Here is an 18,207-nt window from a genome sequence, read left to right as displayed (position 1 = left end):
AAAGGCATGAATCTGAAAACCAAATTTGCTTGCTGTCAGCCTTAATACTGTAAATTAGTTACGTTTACATGCAACTAAATAATGAGTTTGTAATCGGATTGATGGCTCAATCGGATTGAAAAGCCTTCATGTAAAACACCTTAAACGTTTAGATTAAGATCGAACAGATGCCAATTTCACTGGTATTGAAAGGGGTGGTGTAGCCTAATCTGTGATCCGATCATCTGGACAAAAGTATGCATGTAAAAGCATAGTATTTTCTCAATCGGACGCAAAAAATACCTTGTGCACATGCGCAAAAGAATTGTGTTCACATATTATACTTCCCTCATATTTACATATGACCTGATTCTCGTCACAGAAACATACAAAAGCAAGGCGATGGCAACATGCATTATTACCGTAATGGGGTCACGTGCTGTACATTCTGCAGTGTTTATGTCTTTCATAAAATTACATAAATAAGCAATAAAATAGCATTGTGCCTTTTAAAAAGTGGGTTTTCTGAAAACGTCTTAAAGAGATAGTTCGGCCAAAAAATGATATTAAACCCATGAATTACTCACCCTCAAGCTGTCCGAGATGCATATATCCATCATTTTTCAGACGATCACATTTTCAGTTATTTTAGAAAATGTTTTAGATCTTTCAGTTAAAGGAACACTCCCGGATTTTGGGAATTTAGCTTATGCACCGTATCCCCCAGAGTAAGATAAGTCCATACATACCTTTCTCATCTCTGTGCATGCTGTAACTCTGTCTGACGCAGCCCCCGCTAGCTTAGCTTAGCACAAAGACTAGAAGTGAATGGCTCCAGCTAGCAAACTGCTCCCAATAAGTGACAAAATAACGCGAACATTTTCCTATTTATGTGTTGTGACTTGTATAGTTACACCGTGTACAAATAACAAGGTGACATGAGACACAACGATCTTTTAACAGTATACATACTTGGAACTATATTCTCAGAAGAGGAAGGACTGCTACATAGGCGGAGTGATTTGCACAACTCTGACCGAACTCTCTGCTCCTCACCCGGGGATTCCTGGGTGCTGCGATTAAATCACTCGGCCCACGTAGCAGTGCTTCGTCTTCTGAGAATATAGTTCCCAGTATGTATACTGTTAAAAGATCGCTTTAGTTTGCTAGCTGGAGCCATTCACTTCTAGACTTTGTGCTAAGCTAAGCTAGCGGGGGCTGCGTCAGACAGAGTTACGGGATGCACGGAGATGAGAAAGGTATGTATGGACTTATCTAACTCTGGGGGATACGGTGAATAAGCTAAATTCCCAAAATCTGGGCGTGTTCCTTTAATCATATGTAAAGTTATGGAGTCCACTCCTTCAAGTCCAAAAAATGTGAATCCAAACGGCTCCACGATGATAAACAAAGGTCTTCTGAGGGTAATCCGTGCGGTGTTGTTGTAGAAATATCCACATTTAAAACCGTATAAACGAAAATCACTAGCTCCGGTAAGACCGCCATCTCAGTCGCGGTCACATTCAAGATAAGATCGTATGCAGTTTAGCGAGGATTCTGTGCTGCTGCTCTGTGCCCACAGCCTCCGAATTTGTCATACGTCACTAAGAAAAGTGCGTACACTACGCTGATACTCTCTCCTGAATACAGAGGAGTCTAAGATGGCGGTGTTACCGGAAGCTAGTTATTTTCATTTGTAAAGTTTTAAATTAGGATATTTCTACACTAAAACGGCACAAATTACCCTTAGAAGGCCTTTGTTTAACATCCTGGAGCCGTTTGGATTTCTTTTGTGAAGGATGGGGGCACATTTTTTTGACTTGAAGGACGTAGACCCCGTAACTTTAGATTTGATTAACTGAAAGATCTAAAACATTTTATAAAATAACTGAAAATGTGTTTGTCTGAAAAATGATGGACATATGGATCTAAGACAGCTTAGGGGTGAGTAAATCATGGGCTTTATACTATTATCATCTTTGGCCGAACTATCCCTTTAAGAACAACTTTTTTCAACTCAGCTTTAACTTTGTACATTTATTCAGAGACAAAGTGTGAACTCGGCGAGAGATGATGTGTGCAGCGTTGCCAAGCCCTTGAGTTCAGATTTGGGCTACTGTTTAAACCGTTTCCAAGTGTATTTTTTTTCTGCTGGATAAAGATTATAGGATTTTGTTCATTAGTTATTGGCATTTGGGTTGTGAATAGTCATTGGGATGCTTTTGGGCTAGTTTTAAATGATGGTTTTGATACGCAAATCTGGCAATACTGGCTGTCCGCTTACGTTCGGTTTGGATTATATAGAATGTACATATGAACAAATAGTTTATTCAGGTTGCAATGTTTAGGGTGCATCAGATTAAATTCAGTCGGACTGACTGTGCATGTAAACATTGTCAGAAAAAAATGTCAGAAAATGGTCCCAAACTGTCACTGGGGCAGAACCCTTAGATTGTAATACAAGTATGTATTTAGGTTAAAGGGATAGTTCACCCAAAAAATGAATATTGTGTCATCATTTCAATGGTTGTAACCAAACTTATCAGAGGCCCCACTGACTTTCATAGTAGGATAAAAGATTACTATAGAAGTCAATGCGATGTTGGTGCTGAAACAAAATATTGTGCAGCCTTACAAATACGCACTCTTTGGTACCAATACATGTACCTTTGAGGTGTACTTTTTAAAAAGGTGCTGCCCAAGTAACAGCTAGGGACCATGTTTTGATCATTTTTGATGATCAATGCTCAGAAGTGTTTTCAGACTTAAAAAAAACTTTTTAACTTTCTATTAATTTTGTACTGTATATAATCAGTTTGCATTGCACGTTGTGCTGCAGAAAAATGACAGACATTGTGTGCATGACAGATTCACTAATAATAACTTCAATGACAAACACAAAGAACTAACAGTCTTTTAAGTAAGTCGCATTACTGCGCCGCAAAATACGTGCCTGCTAAATGCATGTACTGTATGTAGATGCTTACTCTGTAAATAAGAAAATAAATATAAATATATATGTACAGTACATACACACATAATGTATCAATGTAACCTTGTTGCATATTTAACATACAAGAAAGGCTTGTATTTGCATAATAAAAAATCTTGCATGCAATCAACTTACTAACTTTGTCTAAACTGTAAACTTGATTTTATAACATTATTGTCTCAGGTACGTTGCTATAGCATTTAAAAAGACCATGATTATATTTTTTAGAACTAGTACATTATTTGTAATAATATTTTATTATTTTACGTATATGCACCTCTTCTCTCACCCTTCAAAGGTAATAAATATTGTAGTTGACATAGTAATCAAATCCCACAAAATGAATAAATATAAATGTTATAGACCATTTTCGTGTTTGCAAACAGAGATGATGTTTTTTTGTGGGCAAAGCCAAACTGGTTGCAGAAAGTGACAGCTCTGGAGTAGTGGTGTGAAGTGTTCTTGCATTAAACCGTGATTGTTATGGATCCGGTGTTCTGTCGAAGACTGATTCCCTATGTTTCCCTTTAGTGTAATGTTGCTTTTAGCGTTTTAATCATGTTACGTTAAAAAAGTTTAAATGTCTTGGCTACTGATATGTATTGTTCTTTATTTGTAAATCAAAAAATATTTTTACAGTATGAATAGCTAAAGTACATATAAAAGCAACACTATCATGTTTTCTATATAATACCATTTATTAAATATTTCATGATTTTCCTGTTTTCTATTATTTCTTCATTAACCTACGTTTTTGTTCTAAAACTATTATGTTTACATAAAATATAAATGCATAGGCCTGTTTATATATTAATAACACCTTACATCATGTGTGTGTGTGTGTGGGTTGGTCTATGTGGTTTACGAGGACATGAATAGTGTATAATGACATGTTTATTATGCTATAAAGGTGGTTTACGGGGACACAGACAGTGTCCCCATAAACGGAAAAGCTAAAAAAAACATACTAAAATGGTAGTTTTTCATAGATTAAAGACTGGCAACAGGTTTTTGTGACATTGGGGTTAGGGATTGGGGTAGGTAAGGGGAAAAGAATATAACAGTTTGGACAGTATAAAATGCATTGCGTCTATGGAGATGTCCCCGTAAACCACATACACCAACATGCGTGTGTGTGTGTGTGTGTGTGTGTGTGTGTGTGGGCTATATTTATATATTTATTAAAAATTTAAACAGTAAGAAGACATAAGCTAAGATATAAGGTAAAAAGAAATAATGCAAAACGAACCAAAAAAATATGAAATAATTAATAAATGGTGATATTACTGCTTTTTCAGTATAAGAAAAGCATTAATTCTAAATAAATCATAAATGTAACATGATAAAAACGCTATAAGAAACACATGGATGGAACAGACTTCGACAGAACACCGGACATCTTCTCTACTTATTTTCTATTCTAAATATTAAATATTTCCAAATGATTTCATCACTCCAGTCTGTCCATTTAAGGGTTTATTGCAACCATAAACACTTATGTATAAAAATTAAGGCCATCTTTTTTGGCATTCCTATTCTGACACCCAACAGCACAACAAGACATTTTCTAGTAAGTTATCATGCTCGTTTCACTTGTGTGTAATTCATTTCCACTGTTTTTCTGCAACCACATTGCGCGTGCAGCTTGCAGTGACGTAACTGTGATGTCTGCTCGAAAAGGGTCTATTGATAGCTAAGGAAATACATGATCAAAAGTTGCTTGTTAACTGCAGTGTGTCTATTGAACCACAAGGGGCTCTCAGCAGACTATTCTAAACACCTAACACTTGCAGGAAATCCAAATATTAGTTTACAAGAGAACTTCCTTTTCCATTTTTCTTTTCCCTTTTCCATTTAACTTCTATGGATATATTCCTGGTGAGACCCAGTATTTAGTAATATCCACGTTTTTTATTCACTCTCTCACACATACCAAGGGGCAATTTAGCATATCCAATTTACCTAACATAGGCCTACATGTTTTTGGACTCTGTGGAAACCGGAACAACAGAAGAAACCAATGCTGACACAGGGAAAACATGCAAACTTCAAAGACCTCCTGTGCCAGTCGGGACTCGAACAAGGTAGGACCTGCTTTAAAATTAGAAATGAAATAGATGTTTTAATATGTTTTGTTATTATAATATTTAAAACACTTCTACCATTACTGTAAATTCTCTGAAGGTCCAGATGTTGTACAATTGTCTTGTCAAATAAATACCCTAATATTTCCAGCAAAGGGTATCAGGTACTACCAAGGCAAATGCCCAAAATAATGAAAAACATATTTTGGAAATACAGCCCGCCCAATTCCTCATCAGATGTGTTTTTAAACTGTTTGAGAGGAAGCATTTAGAGTGGAGAATAAACCCTCTGTGGTCAGACATTCACTTCCTTTAGACACGCAGTGTAGAGAGGTTCATCTTTAGAAATAGACATTTGGACTTCTAGCGACTACATTTAGAGAGGTAAGTGTGCTATTTCTAAAAATATTTCAGAGTCTTACGCCTCAATCAGATGACAAATGACTTTCTCACAGTGTGTCGCCCGTCTCTATAAATTAGGTTTTCTAAATCTGGTTGTCATAAACAAATGAGTACCATCATCCACTCCAGCAACTGACGAGAAAAGGATGACGTGAGCTCCACTGCTTCGCTTCAATTAATAGTCGCCCACGAAAATAACTTTCATTTGCATGAAGTAAATTCTTTGCAACTTTCTTGCATCGCAGGACATGCCCATCCAGTCAGCAACGGTCACTTTCACTCGTGTCGCTGGAAGTTGTCAAGCTTCCACAGAAATGAATGAGATTGTGTTGCTCTAATGTTAATGTGTAACTCCCATAAACAGGACATACAGTACTTTCCGGACTATAAACCACACGCCGCATCATTAAAAAATGCGCCATTAAGACTAAATAACATATATATGTCACAGTGGACTATACGTCGCGTTTATTTAGAAAATTATTTCACAAAATCCAAGCTAAAGAAAAGACATTTAATCTGGAAAGTCAAGTTATTCAATTAAACAATAGCAGACAGAACAGCAGGCTGAATAGATGTCTGTATGTTAAAAGTAATATTATTATTTATTGAAACGATAAACCATAGCATGCAGAACTTACCTGGAAGGTTTAATAGTCTAAATTAACTGAACTAGGGCTGTCAACTTTAGTCGTTTAGTCGACTAATCTCGGTCGATGCCATCTTTGTCGACTGATATTTTCATTGGTCGACCAGTTGCATAATTTATTTATTTTCACCAATATATAAATTTTCATTGATTTACATATTACTGTATTCTAAATATAATTAGCCTATGTTTTATCCCCAACTTTAAACGCTTTAATTTAGGCTATTTTGTAACAGCGCCAGTTTAGCGCACCACATAGAACACTCTGGAACCGCACCTGTGGCTGGCTGCACTGCTGCTTCAGGCTTAGTAAGGAATATAGGTAGTTTTGCTGTATTCATTCAGTTCAAACGCTACATGTTTTGGCTTTAGTCAGCAAAATGTCCAAGAAATCTAAATCTTTTGTCTGGCTGCATTTTACAAAATAAGGTCACAGAGTATGGGTTCGCCTGCTCACAAGGTTTGCGAAAAGTAAACGCTACAGTCAATTTTTTTGTAAATTCTAGTCGAATAGTAAATAAAATACAGTAATAAAATAATTAAAATGAAAGTCTCTCCTGAGTGTGTTCCAAATTATAAACATTTACGTCTTTTAGGCTATAAGTAAATTGCAGATTAAGTTTTGTTTTTGTAAATCCTCAGACATTATTTTTACCACTTAATTAAGTTTTGCTTCATAGAAAGCATTTCTTTAAAGTGAATTTCGTTTTGTATAAATTATATTTTAATTTTAATAAATATTTCATTTTCCTCACAGCTGCTCTTGTTTGCGGACACCCGCCGCACGCATACACAGCAGCCGGTCATCAGTGCACGTGAAGAGAGCGATCTCTCCCACGTCTTAAAGCTACAGTATCCTAATTCATCTCTCAATAAAATTACTCTCTGCTCATCAGTGAAAAACTGTTGTACTTCATACGAATGCGTGTATATTTAATTCATACAGTAAAGACTGTGAAGTGTTTTATTTTAATTACTTTTAACAGACATAAACCTTTTTAAAGGCATATTACATTTTTCTTTGCAAGAATAAATATTTGTTGTGCTTATTTATTTGATTCTCTATTAAAACAATAATATACCTAATTTATAGTTAGTTTCATTTCTACAAATGGTGTAAACTCTGCTAGATTATAGATAAAAGATTCCCATTCCACTGCCATTCTGTGATCGCAGGTCATGATCTTGGTGATCGGTAATCAGTGATCGGCCCCAAAAATGCTGATCGGAGCATCTCTAAAATATAGCAGACAATATAATAACCGCGCATGGAGGTGCCGGCACGGCACATTCACTTGCATTACATTGTTATCTGGAACGCAACTCATCATAACTTAATAAAACTCAGCATATGCCTCATACATTAGCATTAAATATCTTTGCTGCATTCATTCCAGAAGATGACAAGGGCTGGCACACAGTGAGTTAGACCCGCCTTGGCCGGTGCGTCTTTTATGCATTTTATCTATTAGTTTTATCGTGTTGTAGTCTATTCGGCCACATTCCAAATACGACGGGCTTATATTTGGAAATACATTACGTCTACATTTCAGTGGTAACAGATATGGTGATGATGATCTTCTTTCTTTATGTTAGCACTACCTCAATCTAAAGCGGAGTTTCTTCTGAGCTTTCATTTTCTTAAATGAGCTGCGGCAATGTTTTAAATGAGCTTCTAACGCTAGACAAACACCTTTATTTTCAACACGATCACCTTGTGCCCAAACCATTTCGAAACTGAGGAGCCATTTGTCCTCCGATTCATATCCTCCGAATAATGTAACAAACCGAAAATAAACCTATAGGCCGTCCTACTATACAGCCTATTATTATTAGGATTGTTTTTTAGGCTATTTTTTGTGTGTGTGTTTGTTTTAAAACGCCTTGATCGGCTAGACAAAAGTCAACCCATAACTTCAAAGTAAATAAGAATGTACAGCCTGTATGAACGAGAGCTTTTAGGAGTTTTCAATATTTGGCAGTTTTAGCTGTTATATTTTTTGTAGGGTGCGGTTGTGGTCAGGTGCAAGATTGTGACTGTCACTATAGACCCAGGACAGAGCTCCATACTTTGCAGTTTAAAAAAATCACTTAATTTTCAAAGAATTGTATTATTATTATAATTTTATGTATTATTATTGATGTTTTTTCGATGTTGTTTTATAAATTCTCTATGACAATTGTTTAATAAATGTTCAATCAAAATGCAAAACATTACGTCTATTTTTATTTTTAGTCGACTAATCGTTGCGCAGGACAAGAATTTCTTTGGTTGACTACAGCCCTAAACTGAACAAGCCAACTAGCGTCCGCATCACTGAATTCATTGAATTATATAAATACAGAAGCAGCATATAGCGGACTCTTGCGGCTGTAGACGGAAATATTGTCTCTTGCCTCATAAATGTCAAAATTTATTCATACTGACTTACAAGGCGCACCTGATTTACAGAACAGCACATCACGCTTCTTATGGTCTTATCATAAACTAAAATGCACGCGCATGGATTCTTGAGAGAGAAATCACGGATAATTAGCAAACTTCAGACGCTGTGCAAACAATATGTCACGTGTCTTTACGTGAATGCACGCACAGATTCAGAAAATCATTGCCTGTGTGAATCAACCAAATATCAAATGATCCTGAAAAAATAAACGTTCCATGTATTTTCTGTAATCTCTGTGTGAAAGGGCTATTAAAAATATTAGTTGAATCAAAAAAGTTGTATAAACACTGTGTCAACTAATATTTTTTGAGTAACTTACTTTTTTTAAGTTGAACCAACATTGTTTTTTACAATCCACTGGAAACAAATTATTCATATTAAAGAGCCACACAGATCCAAAATCGAAACTAACCTTTATTGCAGTGTGTCGTGTAGCTGTCCATCAATGTAAACAACGTGTAAAGTAGTTGAACCAAAAAGTGCACGATTAATAAAGTTATTGGCTTCTAAAGCTGGGAGTCGACTCTGAATCGCTGAAACGAGTCGTTATATGAATTGAATCTTCTGCCTGTCTTTATCCACGTCACACGAACGCATCCACGTCACATGAGATACTATCTCCGCCTACAGCCTTGCCCTGGAGAAACGAAAACTACGACCCGCCCACAGCTAGTTAGTGTGTGAGTGTAAACATCAGCTCACGCTGTGTTTTCAGCTTTGGTTGTTTTCACTAGCAAAGAAGACTTTTTCAAGGAGGGATATACTAAATGTGTCTGGCTGTGAAAAATCAGTGGTTAAAATTAATTTTTAACGGAGGGATTTAGACGTTTGGCAATGAAAGATGGTTCAGTACACACTTTATTTGGAACAACATGCGTCTCCTAACCACAACCTGTATGTATGATTATAGCTACATACTTGATTAAAAGAGTGTAAAATGTCTATATTCGTTTTTATTGCTTGGATTAATGATGAATGATATCGTTGTTTAAACTAACTTATATACTGTCAGAGTCACGATAGCAAGCGGTTTTGCTATGACCCGGTTAGTTTACATAAATGCTTAAATGAGTGTAAAATTGTTAGTTTCAATCGTCGTTTGTATTGTTTGGATTAATGATGAATGATGTTGTGTGTTTAAACTGTTAATTTACTGTCAGAGAGTCACGTTAGCAAACGGCTAACGCATGCTCATTTACGGTTTTGTTATGACCCGGTTAGTTTACATAAATGCTTAAATAAGTGTAAAATGTTAGTTTCAATCGTCGTTGTTATTGTTTGGATTAATGATGAATGATGTGTATTGATGTTGATAATGTCTTCTCAGTAAATCATGTTAGCACGAGGTCAATACATGTTGCACTGTTGTTGGTCTGTGCCACCGATCTGTGGTCTGTGAGACTGATCTGTGAACTGTGCAAAGACACTGTGTCAGTTGACCAATCAGAGCAGAGTAGGCTACTGAAAGGTGGGGTTTAGGCGGACTGAGTCGTTGAACGGCTTCACACGAATCGTTTGGGGATCTCTGAGAAATGGGGTAATTTTACATTTATATTTTGAGAAAATTACAGTGTTTTTTGACCTTGCATGCATTTAAACCTGTTGTCCGGGACTTATAAATAGTGATAGGATGCTTAAAATTATCATCTTACTGGCTCTTTAAGCATAAAAAAACAAATAGTGGTGTAGTTCCAGCAAACAAGTTTTTAAATATTGAAGTTGTGTTCTTGCACTGTACAAGTGTAAATAGGTTGGCAAACAAGGCTGCTGCTGTAAAATTCATTTTCACAAAAAGGTCTGTAGCATTTACAAATGTGTGACTTTTTTAAACTGATGATGCCCTTCCTGTCCTAGTTCCAGGTTAAAGCTCTTTCACAAAAACATTTCTAGTGTTTCTCTACCGAGAAAATGACTTCTTTGCTTCTGCAATTGGGTGGTGTATTAATAAATCAGATCCGATTTCACTTCTTTAGATACAAATACAAGGGACCTAAACAATGTCCTGTACAATTACATTACCTTACAATGTGCATCATTGAATTTGCTTGACCCCTAAATAAAAAACTCTTTTCTTCTCACAACTTTTGTTTTTTTTATTCCAGCAGCTCAATGGCAAACAGCTCACGGGCTGAGTTCAACATTTCTCACCTGTGCCAAACGTCCGCTACAAGTATAGTCCTTCCTGTTATGTACACCCTGATGTTTTTAATTGGACTGCCTGGCAACACGCTATCTCTATGGGTGTTCATGAAAAAGATCGCCATCAAAACATCTACCCACATATACCTGATAAACCTAGGGATCTCAAACCTGATTCTCTGCCTAACCATGCCATTTCTGGCTATATACTATGCAAATGGAAGAAAGTGGGCTAAAAACAATACCATGTGCCAAATAGCAATCAACGGTTTAACCCCTGTGCTCCACATCAACATCTGCATTGGCGTCATGATACTAAGCTGGGTGGCCCTGAGTCGCTTTGCCTCGTTGATTCAGCATTCACACGCCAACCGCCCAAGCAGGTGGCTTAAAGTCCTACCTCGTGCCTTCCTCAGTAGAAATCGGCATGCAAGATTGGCCCACGCATTGTGTCTGGTCACCTGGGCTATTGTTGTACTTTGTGTGATACCCTTTGTGGTGCAATACTCAGTCAGGGTGACTGCGAACGTGGAGGATGTTAGAAAAGTGTGTTACAGCGCTGCGGTGGAGGTGGGCGGAGCTGGATCTCACGTCTTTGCTTTAGTGGCCGTCTCGCTGTTCTTCGTCTTCTTCTTGTTGGTGTTGGGCTCCTACATGGCAGTGATCAGGCACATCTGGAGGTCCAAAAAAAGCGTGGCCATTTCTGATACACAGAGAGTCTACGCCAGAGTTTTTCGGAATATCGTGATCATCAAGCTGGTGCTGGTGGTCTGTCTTTTGCCGCATCACATCTATAAAGCAATCTTCATTCACATGGTCAAGGAACAATCTCTGTCTGAGTCACTCCCAAGTGATGCTTGCCATCCACTTTCGGTGCATGTGGAGATTAAGAATATGCTTCTGTGTTTAGCGACTCTGCGATGTTGCACAGATCCAGTCATGTACTTCATGCTGGACAAAACCTTTCGTAGGCATGCAAATGGCCTGTTGAGATTATCCCCAAGCGCACATGAGAGCCATTCATCCAAATCCAATGGAGGACAACTCTCTCAAGCAACAAGCAGGGATCTGTAGACATTACTAAATTAACTGAAGACATTACATGTCGACACATATCTGTAGCATTCTGGAGTTTCAAATGATAAAACCTTCCTGTCAGATGAACATTCCTGTCAGTACTTTGCACCTTAAAAACAAGCTTTTATTACCGTCAGACGATATTCCCCAATAAGTCATGTTTAAATGTTGTTTTCATAACTCTTAAGCAAATGAAATAAGTAGTTGTAAAAAGTGAGATGTTAATAGCAGCTCACGTGGTGTCTCCTGCATCTGCCATGCTATCTTTTAACTGGCTGCAGTTAGCGAAGTTAGAAGCGGTTGACTCGCAGCACTCAACACGTATGTTTTTTTTCTGCTTGGCAAGCCGACCTGATGACAATGATGTATCTTTTCATTACTATTTTGCTGTTATCTACTTTCTAAAAAAAAGTCAAACAAAGGATTATTTGTATAATTTACAGTCTAAGCTTTGTTTCCTACTTCAAATCATTTCCTAATATATTCTATTTAAGTCCAGTTCCTGATTCTTATAACAGAGAACGGAAGTAAGCAACACAATCAGCACTTGTAATTCACTAATAAATAAATCAGGGACATTTTACTTTCAACATGTGCATATGTTAGAGAAACAGCATCATAGATAATGATGTATGATGATGAAGAAGGTTTAATCCACCTTTGGGATGACAGCACCATTAAAGGCCATTACAGTAAATATTACAGTCTGTCAAGCACTTCAAGGGCAAATGTCAGCATCATCACTCTTATACAAAGCAAAGTGCAAGATGAGAGTTCTCCATCATGACATCATAAGGAGAGCCAAATTTCAATTACCAAATTTTCACATGCTTGCAGAGAATGGTTTACTATAACTTAGTTACTGGATTGTTCTTTTTCACATTTTCTATGTTGATAGAAGCACTAGGAACCCAAGTCACGGTTACATCACAACAGGAAATGCAGCTGTGTTGAAAAACGAAGATAATAAACCACGCTATTGCAGCACATGTGTGTGTGTAATGCAGCTGTATACCAAAAAACCTGAAAAATACTCAACACTTAGCTCTCTAGGTCTCAAAATATTGTTACGTACCGATAATCTATAAACTAGAAAAATCACTGATCACAAAAAAAATCACTAAATATATATTAATCTGTATTGTATACAGGGCTCAACATAAAGGACTGCCCAGTGGCCCGGGGCAAGCGTGAGAGAAGTTCGGGCCAGTAAAAAGTATTGTCACTTGCCCGATCGGGCCAATGCTTCACCCTCAGTCACTGAAATATATTTTCATCAATTATATTATTTAACATCTCGGAAGCAGACATTTACTTGTGTAAAACACGACGAAAGAAACTATGCATTATTTTACACAATTTGCTGTTGGTTTACAGGTAAAGCAGAAAAGTTGGGAGCATTTTTCATTGCAACATGTCTGTTGTATATGTATACAATTATATTTGACTTTTGAATTATTAAATATGTGACACTGATTTTTTTTTATTGGGGCCAGTTAAAATTTTGGCAGGGCAAGTGAAAATCTGAACCACTGGCCCAATCGGGCCAGTCAAAAAAAATATTTGCGTTGAGCCCTGGTATATAAAACTTTTTCAATCGTATCATATGTTTCCAAGTTTCAATACATTAGTATCTTTATTATTCACCACAAACTCATTTCTGCTGTGCTAGAAATAAGAACTGAGATCATTGCAGAGACATACTATTTCTAGCACAGAGGCCAAATACTCTAACCAATAGCCTTTGCACCGAATTAACAGCCTGTTCAAAAAACCACAAGGCTGAATTTCACAGTGCCTAAATGTAGATTCAGTTTTCACATGTCAAATTCATGTGTCAAATCAAGCCCCTGAAATCTGCATATGCTTTTAACGTTTCATGGATGAACGATGTCAGAATGGTTAACAATAAGCCATGAGGTCATTGCATCATCACATAATAAGTCCTTTGTAATTTATTATTTATCTTAATTTGCACAATTTGTTTAATTTGCACAAATTACTCATCAATTGCCTACATTATAGCATCAAAGAACATGAAAGACTAATAGCATTACAGACCAAGCATTAAAGGTATAGTTCACCCGAAAATAAAAAATACCCCATGATTTACACACTATTAAGCCATCTTCAATGTATATGATTATCAAACAAACACAATCTAAGTTATATTAGAAAATGTCTTATAATGGTAGTTTATTGGACTTCTGATATGAAGCCCAAAAATTTCCATCCATTCTTCACAAAGGTAATCCACACAGCTTCAGGGGGTTAATAAAGGCCTTATGATGGCAACTGATGTGATATTATAAGAAAAGATAATCATATACAGCGGGGAAAATAAGTATTTGACACATCAGCATTTTAATCAGTAAGGAGATTTCTAAGTAGGCTATTGACACAAAATTTCTACCAAATGTAGCCATCAAGCCAAATTTTGAATTCATACAAAGAAATCAGAACATTTAAGTATACAAGTTGAGTCATAATAAATAAAGTGAAATGACAGGGAATGAGTTTTGAACACACAAAGAGAACAAGGTGCAAAATGGCATAGAAAGCCAGGAGATCACCTGAAATCTGTCAGTATTGAGACAGAAACCGTACTAATTGATATTCAGCCCATTCAGAAATCCCCTTACTGATAAAAATGCTAATGTGTCAAATACTTTTTTCCCTGCTGTACATCAAGGGTGGATATACATCATGGGGCAATTTTCATTTCTGTGTGAACTATCCGTTTAACAGCATCAGACAGCACATATTTTGCCAAACAAATCACAGCTTACCTTCACATCTCGATGAATGATGTTGTTGTCATGGCAGTACCGTAAGGCCTCTAGGATCTGTCTCATATAGTGACTAAAAAAAAGCAGAGATAAAGAGAAGTTGACTTGACTGTTCTGCTCCTGAATGGAAAGGAAAATTCAGGTTATTCAATTTCTTCCTCCAGACACTGTTAGATTAGTAGGTAGGAGACATTCAAAAAACACAGCGCCGACAAAAAAGGTACTTGTGAAGGGATTCAATGAAAATGCCATCACTCACTGTCATCCTTATATCACAGCAGAATACCAAACAGCAGAACAGACACGAAACACTCGCTCTCAGTAAGAACAGTTATATTACACTTCTATTAGATGTGACATGTGATCTTATTATAGTATGTACGAATCCCAATCCCAAAATGTAGAAGCGGTAAACTGATTGTAGTCAGTCAGCAAACCTTTATGTTAGACATTTATTGGCCAAAATTTCCACTTTTTATATAAATGCTCACCTGAAAATGAAAATTACCCCATGACCTCAATAGATCTTAGGCATCGGCCTCTGATGGAGGCTAGTTATTTTCGATTGTTAACTTTTAAATATGTATATTTTTTTCTTACAAAATTGTCTCAATTACCCTCAGAATCTCTCTCGGATGGGGTAATTTTTATTTTTGGGTGAACTATTCCTTTAAGCAATGCATGAGTTTACCTGGCTACTGCTTCACTGTAAACAAACCCAGCATCTGCTCTCTTCACGATCTCAAAGCAGAGGTCTGCTCCATCCATACTGAAAGACAAAAAAACTCATCAGCCAAATAAAAATACATGCATAACTAAGATTTGAGAAACAAATTGAAAGGCTTGATTTTATTTATGCTGTCAATCTAGGGCCATACGTAAGAGATCTGCTGCACAGATCTGGAAGACCCTGCTTTTGTGTCAACTGTGGTCTCTAAAAAGAAAACTTACGCTGCTGGAAAAGCTCTGAACTTCAAATAAGAATATAGAGCATTTAACATTTAGGGTATTAAAAAAGTTACGTAATTTCCACAAAACTGCTGAGAAACCAACAGACATTGGTTTCCTCAGGAAGAAGAATAGCATGGTCATGCATACTCTCGAGTTTACTGACTTCCCAGTATAGTCCACTATCATTATTAGGCAATAAATACAGTAAAAGCCACATAGGTTTGCCAAACTTTCAGTTGTACTGTACGAAGAGGAACCATCTAATGTGAAGTACCTTACTACATTTTGATTACTCAAGTGCATGTGTGTCTGTAGACCAGCTATATAAAATTATCCCGGAAGAAACAATAAAAAGGGTCTTGTGTACAGTTTTGGGATAGATTAAATAAAAAAACACACCAGACACACACTGTAAACACGAATAGTACAATTTAATCAAATAAAATGAGTGAACTGTACTCAAACCAGTGAATGTTTTATTCAACTTAAAAATTTTATGTGTGTTCAACGATTTCACAGCTTTCAGTTCCACAAACTCAAATGAAATGAATTCAAGAACTTCGCTAAATTTTATTTATAACTTCCAAACGGAGTAATTTCAATAAAACAGCCTCATTTTAACAACTTTTACAAACTTCTGGTGGTTGTGATGAGGTTTTTGGCGTTCATCTGCCTCTTAAGCAAAGAAAGATTCTGGCACTGTAAATTTACTTCAGTTTAACATTAAATCAGCATGATTGGTTGAGGAGGATTTCCACTTTTCAGCATGCTTTGCATGATATTTTGGGGTAGATATACTAACAGCTTGCACCAGCACAAACCATCATTTTGGAGTTAAATAATGACTATCTGGATTTACTACTAAAGATTCGCAGTGGATAATTAGTGCTGAAAAGGTGTAGTCTAGTTATTTTTGTGACTGACCTTATAGACCCTTTTACAGCCCACATGATCAAATAGCCTGCGCACGCATTTAAGCAACGGAAGTGGTGTTGTTCCCCAGTGGTTCTAACGTGTCAGCAACTTATAAACGGTTTCCCAGCATCAAAATGTCTGGTTGTTGCGTTTGGTTGCACTAATATACTAATATTATACACTCACCTAAAGGATTATTAGGAACACCATACTAATACTGTGTTTGACCCCCTGTCACCTTCAGAACTGCCTTAATTCTACGTGTCATTGATTCAACAAGGTGCTGAAAGCATTGTTTAGAAATGTTGGCCCATATCAATAGGATAGCATCTGGCAGTTGATGGAGATTTGTGGGATGCACATCCAGGGCACAAAGCTCCCGTTCCACCACATCCTAAAGATGCTCTATTTGGTTGAGATCTGGTGACTGTGGGGGCCATTTTAGTACAGTGAACTCATTGTCATGTTTAAGAAACCAATTTAAAATGATTCGAGCTTTGTGACATGGTGCATTATCCTGCTGGAAGTAGCCATCAGAGGATGGGTACATGGTGGTCATAAAGGGATGGACATGGTCAGAAACAATGCTCAGGCAGGCTGTGGCATTTAAACAATGCCCAATTGGCACTAAGGGGCCTAAAGTGTGCCAAGAAAACATCCCCCACACCATTACACCACCACCACCAGCCTGCACAGTGGTAACAAGGCATGATGGATCCATGTTCTCATTCTGTTTACGCCAAATTCTGACTCTACCATCTGAATGTCTAACAGAAATCGAGACTCATCCGACCAGTCTTCAACTGTCCAATTTTGGTGAGCTTGTGCAAATGGTAGCCTCTTATTCCTATTTGTAGTGGAGATGAGTGGTACCCAGTGGGGTATCTGCTGTTGTAGCCCATCCGCCTCAAGTTTGTGCTTGTTGTGGCTTCACAAATGCTTTGCTGCATACCTCGGTTGTAACGAGTTGTTATTTCAGTCAAAGTTGCTCATCTATCAGCTTGAATCAGTCGGCCTATTCTCCTCTGACCTTTAGCATCAACAAGGCATTTTCGCCCACAGGACTGCAGCACACTGGATGTTTTTCCTTTTTCACACCATTCTTTGTAAACCCTAGAAATGGTTGTGCGTGAAAATCCCAGTGACTGAGCAGATTGTGAAATACTCAGACCGGCCTGTCTAGCACCAACAACCATGCCACGCTCAAAATTGCTTAAATCACCTTTCTTTCCCATTCTGACATTCAGTTTGGAGTTCAGGAGATTGTCTTGACCAGGACCACATCCCTAAATGCATGGAAGCAACTGCCATGTAGGTAGATTAGATAATTGCATTAATGAGAAATTGAACAGGTGTTCCTAATAATCCTTTAGGTGAGTGTATAATAGTAATAGTATATATATCTGGCCACTTTATATTGGTCCATCTTCTAATGTCTTTTTTTCACTCCACTATAGTACACAGGTTTGGTAGCTGTGTTGAAAATGTTGATAAAGTCAACTTTTAAAACAATTTTCTCTTTTACTAATGTTTGCATGTGTGTTATGACTGGTATTTGCGGAATTTTTAACACCAAAAAAAGCATCTCTTAAATAATTTTGTGCTTGAAATGGATGAAATTGTTGTAAAATATAGAGGCATCACAGAGAGTGCATGATACAATGCAGAGGATTGTTTTAACAATGTAAATATAACATATTCAAAAATATTGTTTGCCAAGCTGAGATTACACCCCCCAAATTTTATGCTGCGATGTCCGTGGTGCTGAACCCAAGATCAGCTC

The 18,207-nt window shown here is 37.1% G+C and overlaps 3 protein-coding genes across 11 annotated transcripts in view; 2 read left to right on the top strand and 1 right to left on the bottom strand.

The window, feature by feature from the left end:
* Positions 1 to 554, top strand: part of gpr82 (G protein-coupled receptor 82) — a 2,684-nt gene extending 2,130 nt beyond the window's left edge. Inside the window, exon 2 of the mRNA XM_065251381.2 lies at positions 1 to 554. This exon is cut by the window's left edge and continues 1,232 nt beyond it. The gene's annotated coding sequence lies outside the window, so the exon portion shown is untranslated.
* caska (calcium/calmodulin-dependent serine protein kinase a) overlaps positions 1 to 18,207 on the bottom strand; it is a 182,161-nt gene that overhangs the window by 51,399 nt on the left and 112,555 nt on the right. For all 8 annotated transcript variants that reach the window (XM_073812035.1, XM_065251872.2, XM_065251875.2 and 5 more), the window contains exons 4-5: positions 15,250 to 15,327; positions 14,559 to 14,631 (exon numbers count right to left, since the gene is read on the bottom strand). In XM_073812035.1, coding sequence (XP_073668136.1) covers positions 14,559 to 14,631; positions 15,250 to 15,327 — 151 coding nt within the window. The remainder of the gene's footprint in view (positions 1 to 14,558; positions 14,632 to 15,249; positions 15,328 to 18,207) is intronic.
* Positions 5,336 to 12,738, top strand: LOC135733067 (probable G-protein coupled receptor 82). 2 transcript variants are annotated; one of them, XM_065251382.1, is made up of 2 exons: positions 5,336 to 5,439; positions 10,656 to 12,738. In XM_065251382.1, exon 2 carries the CDS (start codon positions 10,663 to 10,665, stop codon positions 11,764 to 11,766), a length of 1,104 nt encoding a protein of 367 aa, XP_065107454.1. In that variant the 5' UTR covers positions 5,336 to 5,439; positions 10,656 to 10,662; the 3' UTR covers positions 11,767 to 12,738. The 2 variants fall into 2 exon arrangements, with proteins under 2 accessions (XP_065107454.1, XP_065107455.1); XM_065251383.1 differs by having other exon boundaries at positions 5,376 to 5,439; positions 10,659 to 12,738.

This window comes from Paramisgurnus dabryanus, chromosome 15 (assembly GCF_030506205.2).
Source record: "Paramisgurnus dabryanus chromosome 15, PD_genome_1.1, whole genome shotgun sequence".
In the NCBI taxonomy this organism is placed as follows: Eukaryota; Metazoa; Chordata; class Actinopteri; order Cypriniformes; family Cobitidae; genus Paramisgurnus; species Paramisgurnus dabryanus.
This window is presented reverse-complemented; position numbering and strand designations above follow the sequence as displayed.